Source organism: Dasypus novemcinctus, chromosome 17 (genome assembly GCF_030445035.2).
Source record: "Dasypus novemcinctus isolate mDasNov1 chromosome 17, mDasNov1.1.hap2, whole genome shotgun sequence".
NCBI classification, from domain to species: domain Eukaryota; kingdom Metazoa; phylum Chordata; class Mammalia; order Cingulata; family Dasypodidae; genus Dasypus; species Dasypus novemcinctus.
The window spans coordinates 33,231,605-33,250,208 of NC_080689.1; the positions used below are offsets into that span (position 1 = coordinate 33,231,605).

Genomic DNA, 18,604 nt, shown 5'->3' on the forward strand with positions numbered 1-18,604 from the left:
GTGGCTGAAGTCTGGGGGTGAAACAAAGAGGCTGGCTGCTTTTTAAGACTAAGAAGAATGTGCTGTTATTTCCACCGGTTGTTATTTTAAAATACAGGGTTATGGGGGAAATTTAGGTGCCTTGGCTGGGTCAAAGAGAAGCAGGAACCGATGCAGAAGGAGCTGGAGTGAGTGTGGCCGATGAGCACTGACGGACCGCTGCCTCCAGCACCCTGCGTCCTGGGCTCAAGCTTCCGGGATCTCGGAGCGCGCAGAGGGCACCAGACGTGCTGCGGGATCCCGGATCCTGGGCGCCACGGGCAGCCCGGGTCAAGGCGCGGTGGGCCCCATGATCTCATCTCTCTTTTCTTCCTCGCCACTATTAGTGCTCACATAGGCAGAAAGAGGCGGCCCGACGTGCACACCATGTGCAAGCCGTGCCCGCTCGGCTGGCCCCGCGGCCTCTCCTTGCGGGCGGGCCCTCCAGCCTTAACGCTGCGTGAGGAGCCTCTCGCCTCCCAGCAAACGCCCCCCGTCTAATTGCTCATCCCATTCAGCAACTCTGTGCCCACGGCTTTTCGAATTTCTGGATCAACTTCTTTGGGAAAAGAGAAGAAGGGGACTCAGACAGCGAGAAACGCAGAGGGGTGGGCGAGAGAGAGGAGGGGGAAGTGGTGAGATTAAGAGTTGCAAAGACGAAAAAAAATTTTTTCTCCTCTCCCCCTTCCCCCCCTTCCCCCCCTTCCCCCCCCCCCCCCCCCCCCCGCGCTCTGGCTAAGTGGTAAAACCGTCCTTACGTTCTCGGTATTGATTGGCAGGGCTGACAGTGATTGGCAGCGGTTGCCGTGGCAACGCCACAACGACACGCCGCAGACCAATAGAAAAGCGAAACAAAATGTTTCAATGCTGCACTCACTGTGGATTTAGGGGAGATATTATGAGGCTGTTGTCATTAGGGCGATTGCTGTGGAATCGCTGAATCTTGACTCGGCGGTGGTTGGCTCTCGCTCTGCTCTCTCCCTCTCGCTCTGCCTCGGGCTCGCTCTCTGCGCGCGCGCACCGGGCCGCTCGCCTTCCTCCCTCTCTATGTGGCTGCGCGGGTGTGTGTGTGTGTGGATGTGTGTGGGGTGTGGGTGTCCCTTTCGCCCTTCCTCCTCCCCCTCCTCCTCCTCCTGCTCCCCCCTCCTGTCCCTCACCTCCTCCCCCCTCTCCTCTCCCTCCTCCTGGTCCTCATCCCCCCTCTCCTCCTCTTCCTCCCCTCTCTCTTCCTCTCCCTGAATTTTCTCCTCTCCTCTCAGGTCAGTCCATGGTATTCCGCTCCCCCCTAGACCTCTATTCCTCCCACTTCTTGTTGCCAAACTTCGCCGATTCTCACCACCGCTCCCTACTTCTGGCGAGTAGCGGCGGCGGGAACGGTGCGGGAGGCGGCGGCGCGGGAGGAGGAGGCGGCGGCGGGAACGGTGCGGGAGGCGGCGGTGCTGGCGGAGCAGGCGGCGGCGGCGGCAGCGGCGGCGGCGGCTCCAGGGCCCCCCCGGAAGAGTTGTCCATGTTCCAGCTGCCCACCCTCAACTTCTCGCCGGAGCAGGTGGCCAGCGTCTGCGAGACGCTGGAGGAGACGGGCGACATCGAGCGGCTGGGCCGCTTCCTCTGGTCGCTGCCCGTGGCCCCCGGGGCGTGCGAAGCCATCAACAAGCACGAGTCGATCCTGCGCGCGCGCGCCGTGGTCGCCTTCCACACGGGCAACTTCCGCGACCTCTACCACATCCTGGAGAACCACAAGTTCACCAAGGAGTCCCACGGCAAGCTGCAGGCCATGTGGCTCGAGGCGCACTACCAGGAGGCGGAGAAGCTGCGCGGCCGCCCGCTCGGCCCGGTGGACAAGTACCGCGTGCGGAAGAAGTTCCCGCTGCCGCGCACCATCTGGGACGGCGAGCAGAAGACGCATTGCTTCAAGGAGCGGACTCGGAGCCTGCTGCGGGAGTGGTACCTGCAGGACCCCTACCCCAACCCCAGCAAGAAACGCGAACTCGCGCAGGCCACCGGCCTCACTCCCACACAAGTAGGCAACTGGTTTAAGAACCGGCGGCAGCGAGACCGCGCCGCGGCGGCCAAGAACAGGTCAGTGGCGGGGCCCGCGGCCTGGCTGCCGCTTCCGGGGCCCGGGGAGGAGGAGCGGGCTGGCAAAGCGGGCGGAGGGTGGTGGAGGCGGCCGCCCGGCGCCTGAGAAGCCGCGACCCCCTGACCAGCAGGAGAAAGTTTCCACTTGCCCCGCGCGCGAAGAGGGGCGGGCTGTGGGTTTCTGGATAGCTTTGCCCAAGAGGGCCCTTCCTCGGGGAGAGGGCTGCGTGTGCGGCGCCAAAGGCCCACACCCCTGGCCCTAGCCCCCGGGAGCCGCCGGCCCTGCGCTGTCCCGCCGCCGGCCTCTTCAGTCCCGGACCCCGCTCGGCACTCGTCCGGAGTCCGGAACGGGAGAGGAAGCGTTCCTTGCTATCCGGTTCTGAGTGACCGCTTTTTCTATTCACGCATTGCAAAAACCACAGCGGGGGATGGGGGTGGGGTGGGGGGGTGAGATCCACGAACAGGAAGGAGAGAAAACAGAACCCGGGTCCCTACCACAAAGGGAAAGGCTGGCGGGCACCGCGCAGAGCACGTCTCTTCCCGCAGCATTGCAAGTTGCCGGCCGGGGAATAGGAGAGCCGGGCTGGGAGTGGAGGAGAGGCCTAGCTCATGTGGGTTGGGGGAAGGCAGAGGGGTACTCGCCCTCCTGCCCAAGCCCGGGAGTGTCCCCTTGGTGCTGCTAAGTTGCAGAGTGAGCAGGATCAGCCTCGCTGCAGGCAAGTTGGTGGTAAAATCACAAAGTTGTGCTTGGCTTGACCATCAGCTGTGGGCCTGCAAGAAGCAGGGTGAAAAAGAGCTAGCCCTAAAGAGAGGGAAGGGAGAAAGGAATGGGAGGGAAGGAAAAAGGAAGCGAGGAAGTTTGGTAAAAGCCCTGATATGTCCCTGCCCAGTCTGGGAAGGCAATGGGCCTACCCACTGGCAGGTTGCAGGGCCCCAGGGGCTGACAGCTGCCCATGCCTGGGCGCTGGTTTTGAGTTCCTGGAGTAGATGTGTGTTTGGGTCCAGGTGGCCCAGGCCTGAGCCCACGGCCCTCTCACCCCTGCCTGGGGAACCCACTTTTCATCCGATGGGGGAGTGCCCAGGGCCAGACACAGGCCTCCTTGCTGGGAGAACTGGAAGGCACTTGGTTCAGGCAGCAGCCACCCATTGCCGGAAAGAGGCAGCCAGAGACTGCCCTGCGCTCTCGCCTCTTCTTGCCTTCTCTCCCTTGCCCCCTTTCTCTCCCTCTCTTCTTTCCCCACTTTTCCTCTCCTGGCTTCCCTGTTTTTTCTTCCCCGGCTCCTGTGCCCTGAGCAGGGATTCAGAGAGCAAAGGCTGCCAGTCCTACTGGGAAGAGGTGGCCGGTGAGCAAGCCGCATCTCTAGGAGTGTGTGAGGGGGAGCAGGGGCAGGATGCGCTGAGGGAACCCCACGGCTCCAGGGCAGCGAGCTCAGTGTGAAGAGCTCCAGGGTCTGCAGAGGTGGCGGCGTCCCCCATCCCTCGGGGACTTCGGCTCCTCCAGGACTCCGCGGTTGTGGGCTGCAGGCACCCAGGGCTCCCCAGGCAGACGGCCTCAGGTTCTCCCTCTCTGAGACCCGCCCGCATCTAAGAAGACTTGGGAAGCTCTGAAGAGCTCTGGGGAGGAAAGCCAAGAACTGAGCTGGGGAGGCTCTGTGGAGTTCAAAGAGCAGCCAGGTGCCTGGAGACCGAGATGAGCCCGGAGAACGGAGCCTGGGTGGCGGTGAGAGGTGCAGGGTGAGGGAGCTCGGGGGAGCCTGAGGCGGCAAGCCCGGCTCCCGCTGGCCCGCGCGGGTGCGGGGAGGCGGCTCGGCAGAGCCCGGTGGCCGGGCCGCTGTTTCAGGGCTGGCGTGGCTCTCTGTCTCCCGCAGGCTCCAGCACCAGGCCATCGGGCCGAGTGGCATGCGCTCGCTGGCCGAGCCGGGCTGTCCCACGCACGGCTCGGCCGAGTCGCCGTCCACGGCGGCCAGCCCGACCACCAGCGTGTCCAGCCTGACGGAGCGCGCGGACACCGGCACCTCCATCCTCTCGGTAACCTCCAGCGACTCGGAATGTGATGTATGATAGCCAAGGCTCCCTCCTCCCCCTCCCCCGTCCTCGCCCTCCTCCTCTTCCTCCTCTTCCTCCTCCATCCCCAGAACAAACCGAAATCAGGATACACAACCATACACACATACACATAACACTCCCACCCCAGCCACAAATATATAAAAACCAAGAAAAATAACAAATTAACTGCAAACCATCAACAACCCCCCAACCACCATCTACCACCACGGCCACCCAAAAGGACCGCGACGCCAACAGACAGTCACAAACGCTGATGTTGCAGGCAGAAAACATAAAAGAGGTGACAATTGTATACTTTCTAGGACAAGCACGGCTTCTCCTTTTGGTTCCCACGGACCCGGCACCCCACCTGCATGACGATTTATTTGTATCTGGGAAAATATTCTCTCTAGTTTAAAACGATTTACAAAGAGTGGACTACACAAAAACCGACCACCACCACGACGACAAGACGACAAAAGCAAAAAAGACAAAAAGAGAAAAAATAAAACCGCCATCTCCGTTCCGAATTTGTACAAAAAAAAAAAAAAGAACTCCTTCGAGAGGGAAATAGCAAATGTTCCTTGCCTTTTGTTGCGCTCTTTTTCCTCTCTTGCTCTTTCTTTCTCTTCTCTGTTTTTAAGTCCAAGTATTGGTCAAACAAGATGCAATCTTCTGTTTTTTGTTCAGCAGACAATCATTTTCTTCCTAAGCACCTTTTTCTCTCCACTTCTGTCACTGCCTGTGTGGGTACTGGTTATAAATGTGGAAAAAGAATAGTTATGACTGTAACAGATTTTTATTTTTATTTCAAAATTTTATATGAATTATGTATATCTTAATGATCGGTCATTTTCCCAGTTTGTAATATATGTGTAGAAATTGCCTGTATATGATATTGCTTTTTCTCTTCTTCCTTTCTCTTTCTTTCTCACTCTTCTCCCTCCCCCCCTTCCCACTTACCTGTCTCTTTCCTTTTTGGGAATCCCCTCCAATTCGGTTCCTGGCATGGACTTGGCAATCACGGCCTGGCATGGCGGGCTGGGTTAGGAAAAGGGATCCCATCGCTAGTGAAAGCGGTGAGTGAGACGTAGTATTCTTATGCAAAAGCTATTTCAAGTATTTCTTAGCTGCTTTGGAGGTTCTCTCACTCCCCGTAGAGCGCTTTTACTGTTATCTTAACCGGGTGTTTACCTATATGTAAAAACTTTCTAAAGCAAATACAGTATTCTCCATTTTCTTATCATCCCCCGGGTCTGGTGTTTTTGTCCACCTCTGGTCCCCAGCCCCGGGGTGCAGTGGCTGGGCCTTCCATCTGCTCCTGGAGCTGGGTCAGGGTTTTACAGCTGGGGCTGAGTTTTTTTGTTTTGTTTTGTTTTGCTTTGTTTTTTTGGGCGGTGGGGTGGAGGTGGTGAGAGCAGGCCCTTCTGAAAAGGGCCAAAGCGGAATCCCAAGCCAACACACAGAGAGGGAGCCAGAGAGGGGGCTACGGCCAGTGGCCGGTTTCATGCGGGCCAAGGTACCTTGAGATCCCTGCCGCGTGGTTTCCGGAGTGTACAGCCTGCCCGGGCCCTTGTGGGACCGCGGATGGGTTTGGCGTCCCTCGGTTGTTGTTGTTTGTTTTTTAAAAGGGGAAACATACACTGCTGCTAAACTTCTGCATTTCTGCCCAGCAGAGCTGACAGATTTTGTCTTTTGGGGGGAGGAGGGGCAAGGGTAGGCGGGTGAGCAGGGTAGGAGAAGCGAGTGAGGAGACAGTTTAAAGACTTCAGGGCCTAGATCAGGACTCTTCCCTATCCCGGTGTGCGAGTCTGTGTGACCTGTGGTACAGATGGCTTTCGATCTGTTTCCCAGAAATTTCTTCCCATCTTTTGGGATCCTTCGGAGATTCGAGCCCCTAAGACATTTCAGAGTTGGCTTACACTTTCAGAGGAAACCCAAAATTCACCGCCTCTTGCTAATCAAGTTCCCGCTGGCCCGGGCTTCCCGCCCAGCGCGGGGAGCCGGGGGCGGCAGTTTCCCGGGATGCCGTGGCAGGCGGCGCCTCCGTTGTTCTGGGCCAGGGCGGCCTGCATCCGAGGAGGAGCCAGAGAGGTGATTTCAGAAAACTTGCCTTCACTTGAAAGTCCAATTGCCCAAGCAAGGAGGATTAGGGAGAAACGTGCCTGGAATTTCGCGCGCGTTTCCAAACTAATTTTGACTTCCGATTTCCTTCTGACCCCATCCCCTGCAGGGCCCTGGGGTTCCTGCAGGAGGGGCTGGGCAGAGAAGCGGCCAGGCCCGAGGTGCCCTGCGCGGGCCAGGGGAGCCTTGCGCACTGCGTCTGCGCGGTGGGGAAAGTTCCCACGTGCGCCCTTACCTAGAACCAGGGCATTCAGCAGTCCTCGCCGGCTTCCAAGTCCTTCTGTGGCCTGGCCCTCAGTGTCAGTCTTTGCATGCGTTCACTGCCCGGGAAAACGTCCTTCATAAAATCCACGTCTCAGGCAATCTCAGGCAATATTAATCCAGGTGGCAGGAGTTTGGGGAAGGAGCCAGCTGGGTTCTTCCTAACTTGAGCCTCTGTTCTGATGCACAGAATCATGTCTGGGGTGAGGGGCGCGGTCACCTACTCTCATTTTTAAGTGGTTTGTCACCTACATGACCCAGAGCTTGGATCTGGAAACCCAAAGAAGTGGCTGCCTCAGAGAGTGTGGAGGGTCTGGAATGGGACCCCTGCCCAGCTAACAAACTCCAGTTGGGGGGTGAAGAGAAAGGATTAGAGCCACTGCGAGTGACTCCAGAAAGGGCCTAGGCTGGTGACACCAGGGAACAGGTGCCTTTTTGTCTAGGGATAGGGGGACAAACACGTGGAATTAAAATATTTCTTTCTCTCAACACACCTGGCAGAGAAAACAAGTTGGGGGCATCCAGTGCCCACTCCTCTACTGCAGGAAACAGGCAATGTGACTCCACAGCTGCCTTTAGCTTTGGGGGCCTCCACCCTATGGGGCTTCAGCAGCCTGCTGTCTGTCTGTCTACCTCGCTATCTATCATCTATTACTGTCTCTCATCCCCTATGTTTCTATCGAGTTTTGCACAAATACCAATACTCCACTCTGTTCTTTCTGACCTTACAGATTCCCTGCAGGCGGAGCATGTGTACTTGGTGTGGGTGGTGTGTGTATGTGCAACTTTGAAAGCTGGGCTTCCACCAGGCAGTCAAAGGTCTACATAAAAGGGGCATGTGTGTGATGTTTGGTGTAACTGCATGTCCAGTGCATCAGTGTGTGCCCAGTATGCGTTTTCATGTACATTACCTATAGTGTAGAAATCTGTGTGTGGTTTGGGCAGTTTATATGTACCTATTTCTGCAAGGAGTACACACCAAGGTGGCTGCAGTAGAACTAGAGGATGCTGTGTGTGCAGTGGACAAGTGCCTTGTGGGTCATGGTGCTGGTTTGGACGTGTGTGGGCTCTCTTGCTCTAGTCAGCCCACAGACACGACTGCCAGGCTACCCACTTCTAACGACCTTCCCATCCCTTTAGGAAGAGGGATCACAATGGGTGTTCTTTGACCCAAGGGCAGAAGGGGTAGGGTTCGTCAGCTAACCCAGCCCACCCTTTACCCCGAAAGACTGGATATTCGGTCGATTTGGCCCTTGCTCCTTTAAACATCTGACTGGGGGTAAGAGGTCCCTTTCTGACCAGAGCCCACCTTTTACCACTGCCTGCCGATTCTCTGCCCTGTTCCTCAAAATCCACGACCACGACCGTTATTGCCAAATTCACCCACTGACCCAATGGACCACAGTCAGCGTCCCAGGGACTGACGGGGCTGAGCTCGAGGGCAAGGCCAAACTGAAGTCTCTCTTGGGTTTGGGGGAAAACCACCTTGGCCACTGTGCGCAGCCCCCCTCCCCCCAGCAAGGTGCACCGGCTGGGAGATGTGGGCCCCACTGTGAGCCCTCTCAAGGGCCTCAAGGGCAGGCGTGATAAGCAAGCTGAGTGTTACGCAGCCCTCACCCCTGTCTGGTGGGTTAGCTCCTCTCCTTCTGTAGCGCCAGAACCTGTGCCCCCGCCGCCCTGTGCGCACTCCCACCCCGTGCGCACGGGGGCACTTCCGCCTGGCGCCACAGCCCTCCTGCTGCGTGGGGGCCTTGCGGGTGTGTGCAGGCCTCTGCGAATCCCGCCCGCCTACACTAGGGCGTGAAGTGCTGGAAGAATAAACCTCATTTGGGGTTCTTTTCATCCTTGCCTCCCTCGAATAAAAACGACGACAATCAGTGCTGGCTACCTGACCAGGCCGAATGGGGTGTGTCCCTTGGAAAATCTGGTTCTAAGCCTACGGCTCCCCAGAAGCCGCCTGAGGGGAGACAGGGCAACTTACTCCTCTGGGTCAGCTCAGCTCTCTCTCACCCCCCTCCCCGCCCCAACTCTGCGACCCCACCCAGGATCTCCTCCTGCCCTCCTCGGATCCTGCGGAATCGACTGCCCAGTGCCAGCCTGGTTGATTTTCCATGGCGAGACACACATCTGATTAAAAAGAAATGACCCGCAAGGGGCCACGGTGCGGGCGGGGGTGCAGATCAGCAGTGGGCTGGAGTCACAGGAGCCTGCAGGAGCCGGGCTGGGGTGGGCAGTGGCATGGCCTGCCCGGGGGCGTGGGACGTGGAGTCCAGTGTTGGCTGAGGCCTGCAGCTGCTTCTGGAAAGAGAACCGGCCAGCCAGGCCCGTTCTGGGTCTAGCCCATCGCCCGGGCCGCTGGTGCTCACGGCCTAGTCCCAGGCCTGTGACGCATTGGGCGCCCTGGGCCCCTTGGATCAGGGGACGTCCCAGTCTCCCTCTCCCTGCCTTCCCCTGCCTTCGTGGCCGTCTCAGTCCCTGCCTGAGCCTTTGTGTGATGGTCAGCTGGAGCACCGGCTGCCGCCTCGGGGGGCTTTCCGGGGTCCTCCCCTCCTCCCTCTTCCTCCTTCTCCCAGCCTGCCCAGACGAGTGCCCCCATGTCCTCGCTCTCAGGCCCCCTCAGCTTCCCTTCGCCGGGCTTTTCCGGCCCCAGCTGAGCTGCGCCGCCTCCACCCTGGCGAGGCGGGCCGGCCGTCTGGCCTGCGGGAGGGCGGGAGGAAGCCCGGGAGCAGCGGAGCCGCGCTAGCCGGGCTGCGATTTCTCCGGTCAGCTGAGCACAACTTTCCATTCGAGGGTATTCATGCAGCGGCTGATTGAGCTCCGCTGTGCCGGGCGGGGCGCGGCGGGAGCGCGCAGGCACAGCCAGCCTGACAGAGCTACACACACAGACACACACAGGTCACAGGCACACACAACTCATCTACACAAACCTACCCCCCCACGTTGTACACACATCCACACTCCCTGCCCCCCAAGTCATTTCCTCATAAACACAGCATAGCCTTTTCCCGCACACCCACCTGTCCCCCTGAGCGCTTCCCCAACACACACAGATCTTCTTCCCGTCTCAACACCCGGCCTGACCCTCTGATTTACCCTGTAAAGATTCTACCACCATCCTCAGACACAAATACAAGCACACTTCACCCTCCTTCTCTCCTGCAGGAACATGTCTCCAGCACACACACACTCCAAACCAGAAGAGATGCACACACAAACATGCTCAGCCTCACAATCACACCCTCCTACAAAACCATCCAGGTTCACACTGCAGCAGAAACACATGTCTGCATAAAAGAGCATTAGCACCAATGAATATGTCAGTGCACAAACTGTTACATACGGTGGGTTGGGGCTCACCTAAAGTTCACACATGGGAAAGGGAGCATATGAGCAACGCTACAATCAGGGAATACAGCCACTGCACACTCACTTAAGACAAACGCACAGAGGACATGCAGAGAGCAAACCTTCAGACACATACACATACATATGAACCAACCCAAACACCCAAACAGAAATGCCACCCAGAGGCACTCCAATTCCCAAACCACTCCAGGCACCCAGAGGACCCCGGGTTATCCGCCTCCACCCACTCCCAGCATACATGCTCACAGATACCCACACCAGGCTCTGACTCAAAGAAGACAGGTAGAGAACTCGATAAGCATTTCAGGGAAACGGGCTTCGTTTGGGGGATGGTCAGGTGGGGAACAGAGGTCTCTAGTTTATAATCCACCCCCAAATGCCCAGGGTGTGCTATTTTGGAGAGCAGGAAAGGAAGGAAGAGTAAGGAAAAAGGAGAGAAATTATGAAGAAGGGGAAAGGTGGAAAGGAGAGGGAAGAGAGAGAAAGGAGAGAGGAGCTGAAACAGAAAAGGTGGGAAGGGACCAAAAAGGAGAAGAGGGAAGGAGAAGGAGCAGGACAAATTAGAGAAAATGGGGAGCTGTTGCTTCCCAGGCTCAGGCAGGGCGAAGACGAGACCTGGGCAGGGAGAGGGGTACCGGGGTACAACATAGGGACAAGTCAATCTTGGAAAAAGTGGCTAGGGGAGTGACTGGCTGGACCTGGGGAGGGGCCAAGTACTGAAAGTGTGCGTGACAGCCAGGGACCCAGAGTGCCCATCCTCCTTGTGGGCTGGGTGGTCTGGGCAGCTTCCTCTGCCCAGCCAAGGAAACACCCACCTGCCCATGCCACCCCTTTACCCTCAGAAGCAGCGTCTCCCCATACACAGCACAATCTCAAAGGCCTTCCTCCCGTGACTCCATTCATATGATACACGCAGCCACCCACTACACGCATGCACACGTACCCCTCTGCCTCCCAAAGTGGACCCCGACATATCTCCCCCTTCTGCACAGGAATGACCGCCCCCACAGCACAGGGCCAGAAGCACCTCTCCCTTTGTAGCTGTGTCACCCCACTTTTCACAGATAAGGTCATGACTCACTGCCTTGTACATAAAACAAGATTTTTTTTTTTTGGAAGGACCTTAACCTTCAGGAGTCTAACATTTCAGACACTGAGGGCTTTAAAGAATGTGCTGGCAAGAAAGGAAAGCACAGGGAGAGCCACAACATATATGCATATCCTACACCCGCAGACTTCTCATGGCAGGAGGGCTCAGGGAAGAGGCCCTCTGTGGGTGGGTGGACAAGGTAATGGGACTGGAGGGAGCTATTCCCTTCCCCTTCCCAAAGGGGAGGCACAGGACTTGGGCCACTTCCCTGGGGTCTTCTCGGGAACCTAAAAGGAAGGGCTGACGCGCGCCGGCAAGGTCCAGAGGTGAGAGCCGGGCTTTGTGTGTGGGAGGCAGTCCTCTGGAGGTCAGTGCGGGGATCCTGGGGCGGGGCTCGGGGAAGCTGCGGACACAGCTCTGTGCGTGCGCGCTCCCTTTGGTTCCCGCACTACCTCGGGGCCTCCGCGGGGCTTTCTCTCGCTGGACCGTCGCCCGCGTCTCTGCTCGGACTTTTTCTTCTTTCAGGCCGCTGGGAGGCGCTGTGGCTGAAGCCGGGCCTCTGCCGGCCTGACGTTCTGGTTGTCCCGCTGTTCCCCCTTTCCCTGCGCCGGGTCTACGCAGTGCTGGGTGGCCCCAGGCGATGGCTGAGCCTGCGGCTGGGGGCGTCTCAGGACCCTTATTAAACACAAATTCTTAGCAGGGCCCCTTAATGAACGAACGCGCTGCTAATTAGGGGCGTGCGGGCCTCTGACTGCAGCATCCTGAAGGGCGCTGCAGCCCCGTCTTTCGCGTTCTCGCCCCAGACGCACTGGTGCGGTGGGGCCAGATGGGACCAGGAGAAGGGTGTGATGGACAGACAGACAGACGTCTGTACATATGCAGGCGTAGGGAATCTAGGCTCCATCAGGTTATCACTGCAACATTACGAGATATCTGAGCTGAAAGTGGCCTCGACTGCACTGGAAGGGGAAACTGAAGCTCAGAGAGGGGCACGGCTTGGCCATTGACCCACAGCCAGAGTCTACCCTCACCCCACCACACCCGTGCACTGGCCGGTGCACTCCCCGCAGCCAGCCGGGTAAACACTCCCGAGACCCTTCGTTGGGGCGCAAGATGAGGCAAAGGCGAGAGAGGGGACTGGGCCAGGTCCAGGAGCAGCTGGCCTCAGGTTCATTCCTCCCGGGCGTGCCTTCTCTCAGCGTCCTGCACTTGGACCTTGCAGGGCAGTAGCCCTGCTGGGAAGGCGCCTCCTACGCACCGCCTACCCGGACCCAATCTGAGAGAGACGCACCTGGCAAACCCAGCAGATTAGCATGAATTGCAGAGGATTCGCTCTCTGAGTGGACGTGGCTGTGCAGGAACCACCAGCACTTCCTGGTGAGATGGGACTTGGCTGTGTCTATGTGGGAACTTCGGTGAAGGTACAGCGAGACTGTAATGTGGATTCCAGTGAGATGCAGGAGGGAGATTTATATTGTGCGGGGACATCACCTGCAGAGGGGCCAGGGGTGACATTGTCAAGAGAGATGTGAGCTTGTGGGTATAAGGCATCCTGCTTGGTCAAAAAATTCCAACAAAGCTCCCTAAGAACCGAGCAGGGCTTAACAAGCACAGCTGAGTCCCTGCCCCTGCCCTCGCCTTGCTCACAGTCCCGTAGGAGGGACAGTTGTGGTCTCATAAGCAACCCGTGGATTTGCACAGAGTGTTGCGGAGTGTGGTGACTTTACCATGAATAAGTTTGAGGGTGGAGACAGGAAAGGCTTCTTTGAAGAGGTACCTTTTGACCCAGAAGGATGAATTGGATTGAGGGGAAGAGAGTCTTGGAGGGGAGCAGGAGCAAAGGGATAGAGGAGGGGAGCAGTTCCAGTGGGCAGCAGTGCGGTGTGGCTGGCACCTATCTGGGCAGTGGAGGGATTGGGGTTCAGAGGAAGCTGGTAACTGAGTCTGAGAAGAGGGGGAGTGGGGATTGGCCAAAGGGCTAGGGAAGTTGTGTGACCTTGATCCCGTGGGCTCTGGGGAGCCAAATCTTTCTGAAGAGCTTAAGTGGTCATGCCCAGATCTAGGCTTAAGGACTTTGGGGGAAGAAAGTAAGGTTGTAGACAGGAAGGCCCCTATAGGGAGCTCTTCCAAAGGGCAGGAGAAAAATGACGAGGGCCTGAGCAAGGCTGCAGAACCTGCAATGGATACTTCCAAAGAGGAATGGCCAGGCCTCCATGACCATTCAGAAACCTATCTGTGCTCTGGCGACGGTACTTCAGGATCATGGATTTTTGACTTGACTTGGCTCCTGATCTTGCCCTGTAGCTTCTCCCAAGCATCCTGCCCTTCAGCCTCTCCTAAGGCTCACTTGGGCTCCCTGGATGGGGCTGTCAGTGGACCCCACAAGCCAATCAGACTGGTGCACTTTGTTTTGAAACCATGGATGTCCCCACTCAGACTGGGAGTCCAGTGACAGCCAGCTCTCCCATGCCCATCCCTTGTGCTCTAGTTCCACCTGTGGAGAAATAGCCTCTTCAAGCTCAGGGGTCGGGCAAAACGGGGACAGCTTAGCCAGAGGCCGAGAGGCCTGGCAGGTCCTCAACGAGACCAGCCCATTAGGAAGTGGGGCCCGCGTGAAGGGGTCAGAGGTGGAGTAGGGGACCCAGGACGCGTGCGTGGTTGAGAGAGCCTCTTGGTCACCCTGGAGAGTCTGCATCGGAGCCCCGCAGACTGCGCGATTAACTTCCCTGCGCGCAGCCTCCTGCAAAACCGTTCCGCATCCCCTTCCCCGCAGGCTCCAGGTGTCAAATCCTCCCAGCACGGGAATGGGAATCTTGTTTCAACCATGAGGACATTTAGGGAGTCTTTCCCGGCTGCTGCAGCACTTCCATGCGGAGGAGGCGTCAGGTTCAGATCCGCGGCGCAGCTTGGCCATCTCATTACTGGACAAACAAGGATTTATTAATAAGACCCAATTAATGGAGAAACGGAGTGAGTTGAAGTTGAACTCGGGCCTCTTGCTCCCTCCTCCCCTTCCTGGGTTCCTCCCATTGCATCTTGTGGCCTCACATCTGGTCCTCGCCAAGAAAGAGCATGTCACCAGGTCGCGTCTGTGCAGGTGGGTTGCCTGCGTGCATGGCTTTTGGACGATTCCGCGCCCGCGCGTGTCTGCTGTGGTGTGTGGGTGTGTAATAGGTATCAGGGGTCAGGTCGGGGAAGCCTCAGCTCTTAGGTCTGATGCAGAACTATGAGTGGGAGCAGAAGGCTTGTGAGCAGAGAGGAAGGTTCTGTTCCTGCAGAAGTGTCTAGGAATGTCACCGGGTGCGGAGCGGGTGGGGAGGCAGGAGAATTGGATCCTTGCAGTCGGCGGTGGGAGGATAGGGGAAAGGGTGGAGGAGGGGTGCGGGTCAGGGAATTTAGATTTCAGGAGTCCCTGGAGAAGTTTCCAGTTATCAGTTTAGGAGCTTTTATGGGCTGGACACTCGGAGGATGCCTCTGCCACCTTCGGGGACCCCTAGAGCCTGGCCCGGGGATGCAGCCCTCCACCCCGCGGCCATGCGGCAGGACGCACCTCGGCTTTCACTGTGAGCACCTAGGGGGCAAGAAAAAACGGTCCCGGCGGCTGGCAGCGCGCGAGTTGCGGCTGTTGGCAAGTTTTTGCTGCCATCTCGCGGCAGCGGCGCACAGCGCCCCAGTCCTCTGCTCCGCGAGCTTTGGCAACAGCCCTGTGGCCTCACCCTTTTCCTCGGGTGGATGGTTCCCAGCTCCTTCTTCGCCCGAATAGCCGCCTTCTTCTTGCAAAGGGATCTGCGATGGACCAAACTTTGTCTTATATCAAAGTCTACAGTTCTGGTTCTGTAGGACCTTCCACTTTGGCTTGTGTGATTTGACTTCCCCTTTCTAGCTCCTTCCTCTTGCTTTAGGATTTGACCCTGTAGTTGCCCACAAAAGGTGGGCAATAGATGTCTCAAAGTCAGGCTTCCTTTTTCCTGTACCATCAGGTGCCTCCCCTGCAGATACCTCTGGGTCTCCTACTGGTGGAGTGTGGATCCCTGCTTCCACGTGCTTGTCTGGCAGGAAGCCATGCCCAACCTAGCAGCCATCCTCCTCCCCACAGCTGCTTGCTGAGCACCTGGCATGTACCAGGCACTGTCAAGAAGAGTCAGTAGGCTAACCCAGACCCTGCCCTGTGACCATAGATTGGTGGAAGCAGATAAATGCAAACACATAAATAGCCATGGGTGTATCAAAATATGAATAGGCCAAGAGTCCAGAAGTGGGCATTTGGAGCAGATCTTGATGGATACATAGGCATTTTCCAGACTGGTGAGCAGGGAAGGGAAATAGAGAGGCTGGGAAGAGCATGTCCAAAGACACTAATATGCAAAAGAGCATTGGTGCTGAGAGGAACAGCTGATTTGGGTAGGACCCTCTTAGACTGATGTTGAAGACTTTGCCTTACTCTGAACAGTTTAGCCAGATTTGGCTAGTATATTTAGCAGGACCACAAAATGTCAGAAGTTAAAGAAACCTTGGGAATCACTTCTTTCCCTATTTAAATAGATAGGGAACCTGAGAATGGCCGTGCCTCTGGCCTTAAGTAGACAACTAGCTAGAAGGCCTGTAACTCTATAGAATCCAAAATGGTTCCCGTGCAGGCTGGGCTCCAATGGCAAGTGCTGTTGGTGACAAAGAGGGGCAGCCATCACAAGCTCTTGTTCTTTTCTCAGTTTTAGGGTTCCCTGCCTGTATCTCTTTTTTCAATATTAATACTGACCTCCCAATGCTCTCTTTCTTATAAATCTAACTTTCAAAAAACCCTGAAAATCAAAAGGTTTGTTTCGCTTAGTAGGTTTTCTGCCAAAACTATTTGGCAGCAAAATCTGACCTAAACTGATGTGAAGCTATTATTATTTATAACCTTCATTAATCCCATTTGGCATGGATATCAGATGTTTTGTTGCAGAAATAGTAATGTTCTTGATTACAGATACTGCCCCATGCTGACTAGGTGATACATGCACCATTACATTTAGCTTTCTGAAATCTTCTAAATTCTAAATTCCCAGTGCCTCTTACCCTAAAGATTTTGGGCAAGGATTTGGGTTTGTATTGTCTGAGGATCAGGAGGCTCATGGTGGAGAGGAGGTTGGGTAGAATTAGAACTTAAATAATGTAAGTGGATAAACCAGGAAGGGTGAAGTCCACAGGAAGGGTGGCTCAAGTTGGCTAAGGGACAGGGTCACAGAGCCAGCCCAGCAACGATGGCAGCGTCCTGGAGGGCCCCAGGGGAAGAATCTTAATTTCTACACAAGCTGGAGAAGGCAGGTAAATCCTGGCTCCTGGCGTTAGGGGTGAGTGGAGGAGCCACGGGGCCCCCTGGGGAAATTTCTCTTTTTGGTTGTCTTCCTGGCATCCAGCCTGCTGGAGATCTTGCCCACACCCACCCCCCTCCTCCAAATCTCTTCCCTGACCATCTAAGCCCAGCACGGTTTTATATAGGACATTCCCCAGTGAGTCGGGCTGGCTGGCGAAAGTCTAGTCCTCCGCAGACGGAGTGGCCTGCAGTTCCAGGCTTATCTCTAAGAAGGGAGGAGTCCATGAGAGGTTGCCCAGGCCTCCTGTGGTCATTTGTGCCTATCTCTGGTAGCAATACTGCTCTCCTGGTCAGCCTGGGGGAGCTGGACTGGGCCATGTTCACACCGGTTAGCTGCAGGCCCTCTCCATCTTATCGGTGAGCCTCCAAGCAGGCCTTGACCCCGTGAGCACAGGCTCCCTCCTGCCTGCTCCTCTGTGATTGGGAGCCAGGTGGGCTTGGGACGTGAGGGACAAGCCTCCTCTGCTCCCTGGCTGGGGAACCCCCAGGGAAACTCAGTGCTGGTAAAACACAGAGAACAGAGTGGGGGCTGGGGCAGGGGGGTCTGCGTTGGGATGAAGGTCTGGAATGGACATGAGCCTGGGCTTTTCTTCTTCTCATTCTTAGTCCAGAGACTTTAAATCTGAGGGTAACCCTGCCCCAGTCAAGGCCCTTTGGGTGAGCTTCGGCCAGTGCACACTCCTCCCTGACACCACCACCAACAAAATACAACTTTTCCTTTTTACTCAAGTGAGCTCCAGAACTCTTTCTCCTAAGTGGGGGAGGGGTTAGAGAGGATTTAAGTGGAGGAGGGAATACTCCAAGGCCTGAAAAGGGCTTTGAAAAAATTGTAGTGAAATATACCTAACAGGGTAGTCACCATTTTAACCATTTTATTTTTTTATTTTTAAAGATTTATTTAATTTATTTCACCCCTTACCCCTACCCCTCATTATATTGCACTCACTGTCTGTTCTATGTGTGTTCTTCTGTGTCTGCTTGTCTTCTCTTTAGGCAGCACTGGGAACCGGTCCTGGGACCTTCTGGAGTGGGAAACAGGCATTCAGTCTCCTGTGCCACCTCAGCTCCCTGGTCTGCTGTCTCTCTTACTGTTTCTCTCCTCTGTCTCTTTTTGGTGCATCATTTTGCTGTGCCAGCTCACTGCATGGGCCAACACTCCAAGTGGGCCAGCTCTCTGCTTGGGCCAGCTCACCGTGAGGCCAGCTTGCCCTTACCAGGAGGCCCTGAGAATCGAATCCTGGACCTCCCATATGATAGACGGGTGCCCAGTCACTTGAATCACATCCCTTTCCCCATTTTAACCATTTTAAAATGTATGATTCGGTGACATTAGCTGATGCAGCCATCAACACTATCTATGTCCAGAACATTTCATCACCCCAAAAGGACACCCCAGAGCCATTAAGCAGTTACTCCCCGTTCCCCCTCTTCCCACTCCCTGGCAATCTGTAATCTACTTTCTGTCTCTATGGATTTGCCTATTCTGGACATTTCATGTAAGTAGAATCATACAATATGTGGCCTTTTGTGTCTGGCTTCTTTTGCTTCATAATGTTTTCAAGGTTCATCCGTTTATAACATATATCAGCACTTCATTCCTTTTTATGGCTGAATAATATTACATTGTAGGGATAGACCACATCTTATTTCTCCATTCATCTGTTGATGAAAGGGCTTTTAAAGGGGACCCCCGGGAGAGGGTTGAGGTTAAGGGGAGGATCTGCTAAGTCTGTGCCCTGAGCCTCCCCAGCTGCTATGGAAGGAAAGTCACCTGGGCTGGATGTCATTGGCGGCTGTAGTTTGCAGGTGTCTTCCCCACCCTGCCTGCCCTAACATACACTGTATTTCCCAATAAGTTCATTTAAAACAACTCTGACCTGATCCTGGATGAAAAAGGAGAAAGGGGACTTGCAGCCACCTAGAACAGGAGACAAGGGAATCTGTGGGCATTTGAAGCCAGGGGCAATGGTGATGGCAAAGTCCCAGCTGGAGATCAGGGATGACTCTGAGGGCAGCCTGGGACGAGAACTCAAGTGCACAGAGAGCTGGGAGGAGCTGAGTGTTCTGTTCCTTCCCTGTGGGTTTCCCAATCCTGCTCTCTAATCCTGCTTCTAGCATCTTGCTATCTTCCTTTCTCTGTTGATCCAAGGGAAAGATGTGGCCTTCACCTTCAGTGACAAGAAGGGGCTTAGTTCAAGAAGCCTCAAAACTGAAAAACTAAAAGGATCCCTTTCAAGGCCAGTGGGTAATTCAGCAGAGATTAG

General features: G+C 55.9%; 1 protein-coding gene across 1 annotated transcript; it reads left to right on the plus strand.

Annotated features, from left to right (window-relative positions):
• Positions 1-1,284: 1,284 nt before the first annotated feature.
• Positions 1,285-5,137, plus strand: SIX3 (SIX homeobox 3). Its single transcript, XM_058278004.1, has 2 exons — positions 1,285-2,097; positions 3,966-5,137. The coding sequence occupies exons 1-2, from the start codon at positions 1,286-1,288 to the stop codon at positions 4,156-4,158; spliced, it is 1,005 nt and encodes a 334-aa protein (XP_058133987.1). The 5' UTR covers position 1,285; the 3' UTR covers positions 4,159-5,137.
• Positions 5,138-18,604: the final 13,467 nt, after the last annotated feature.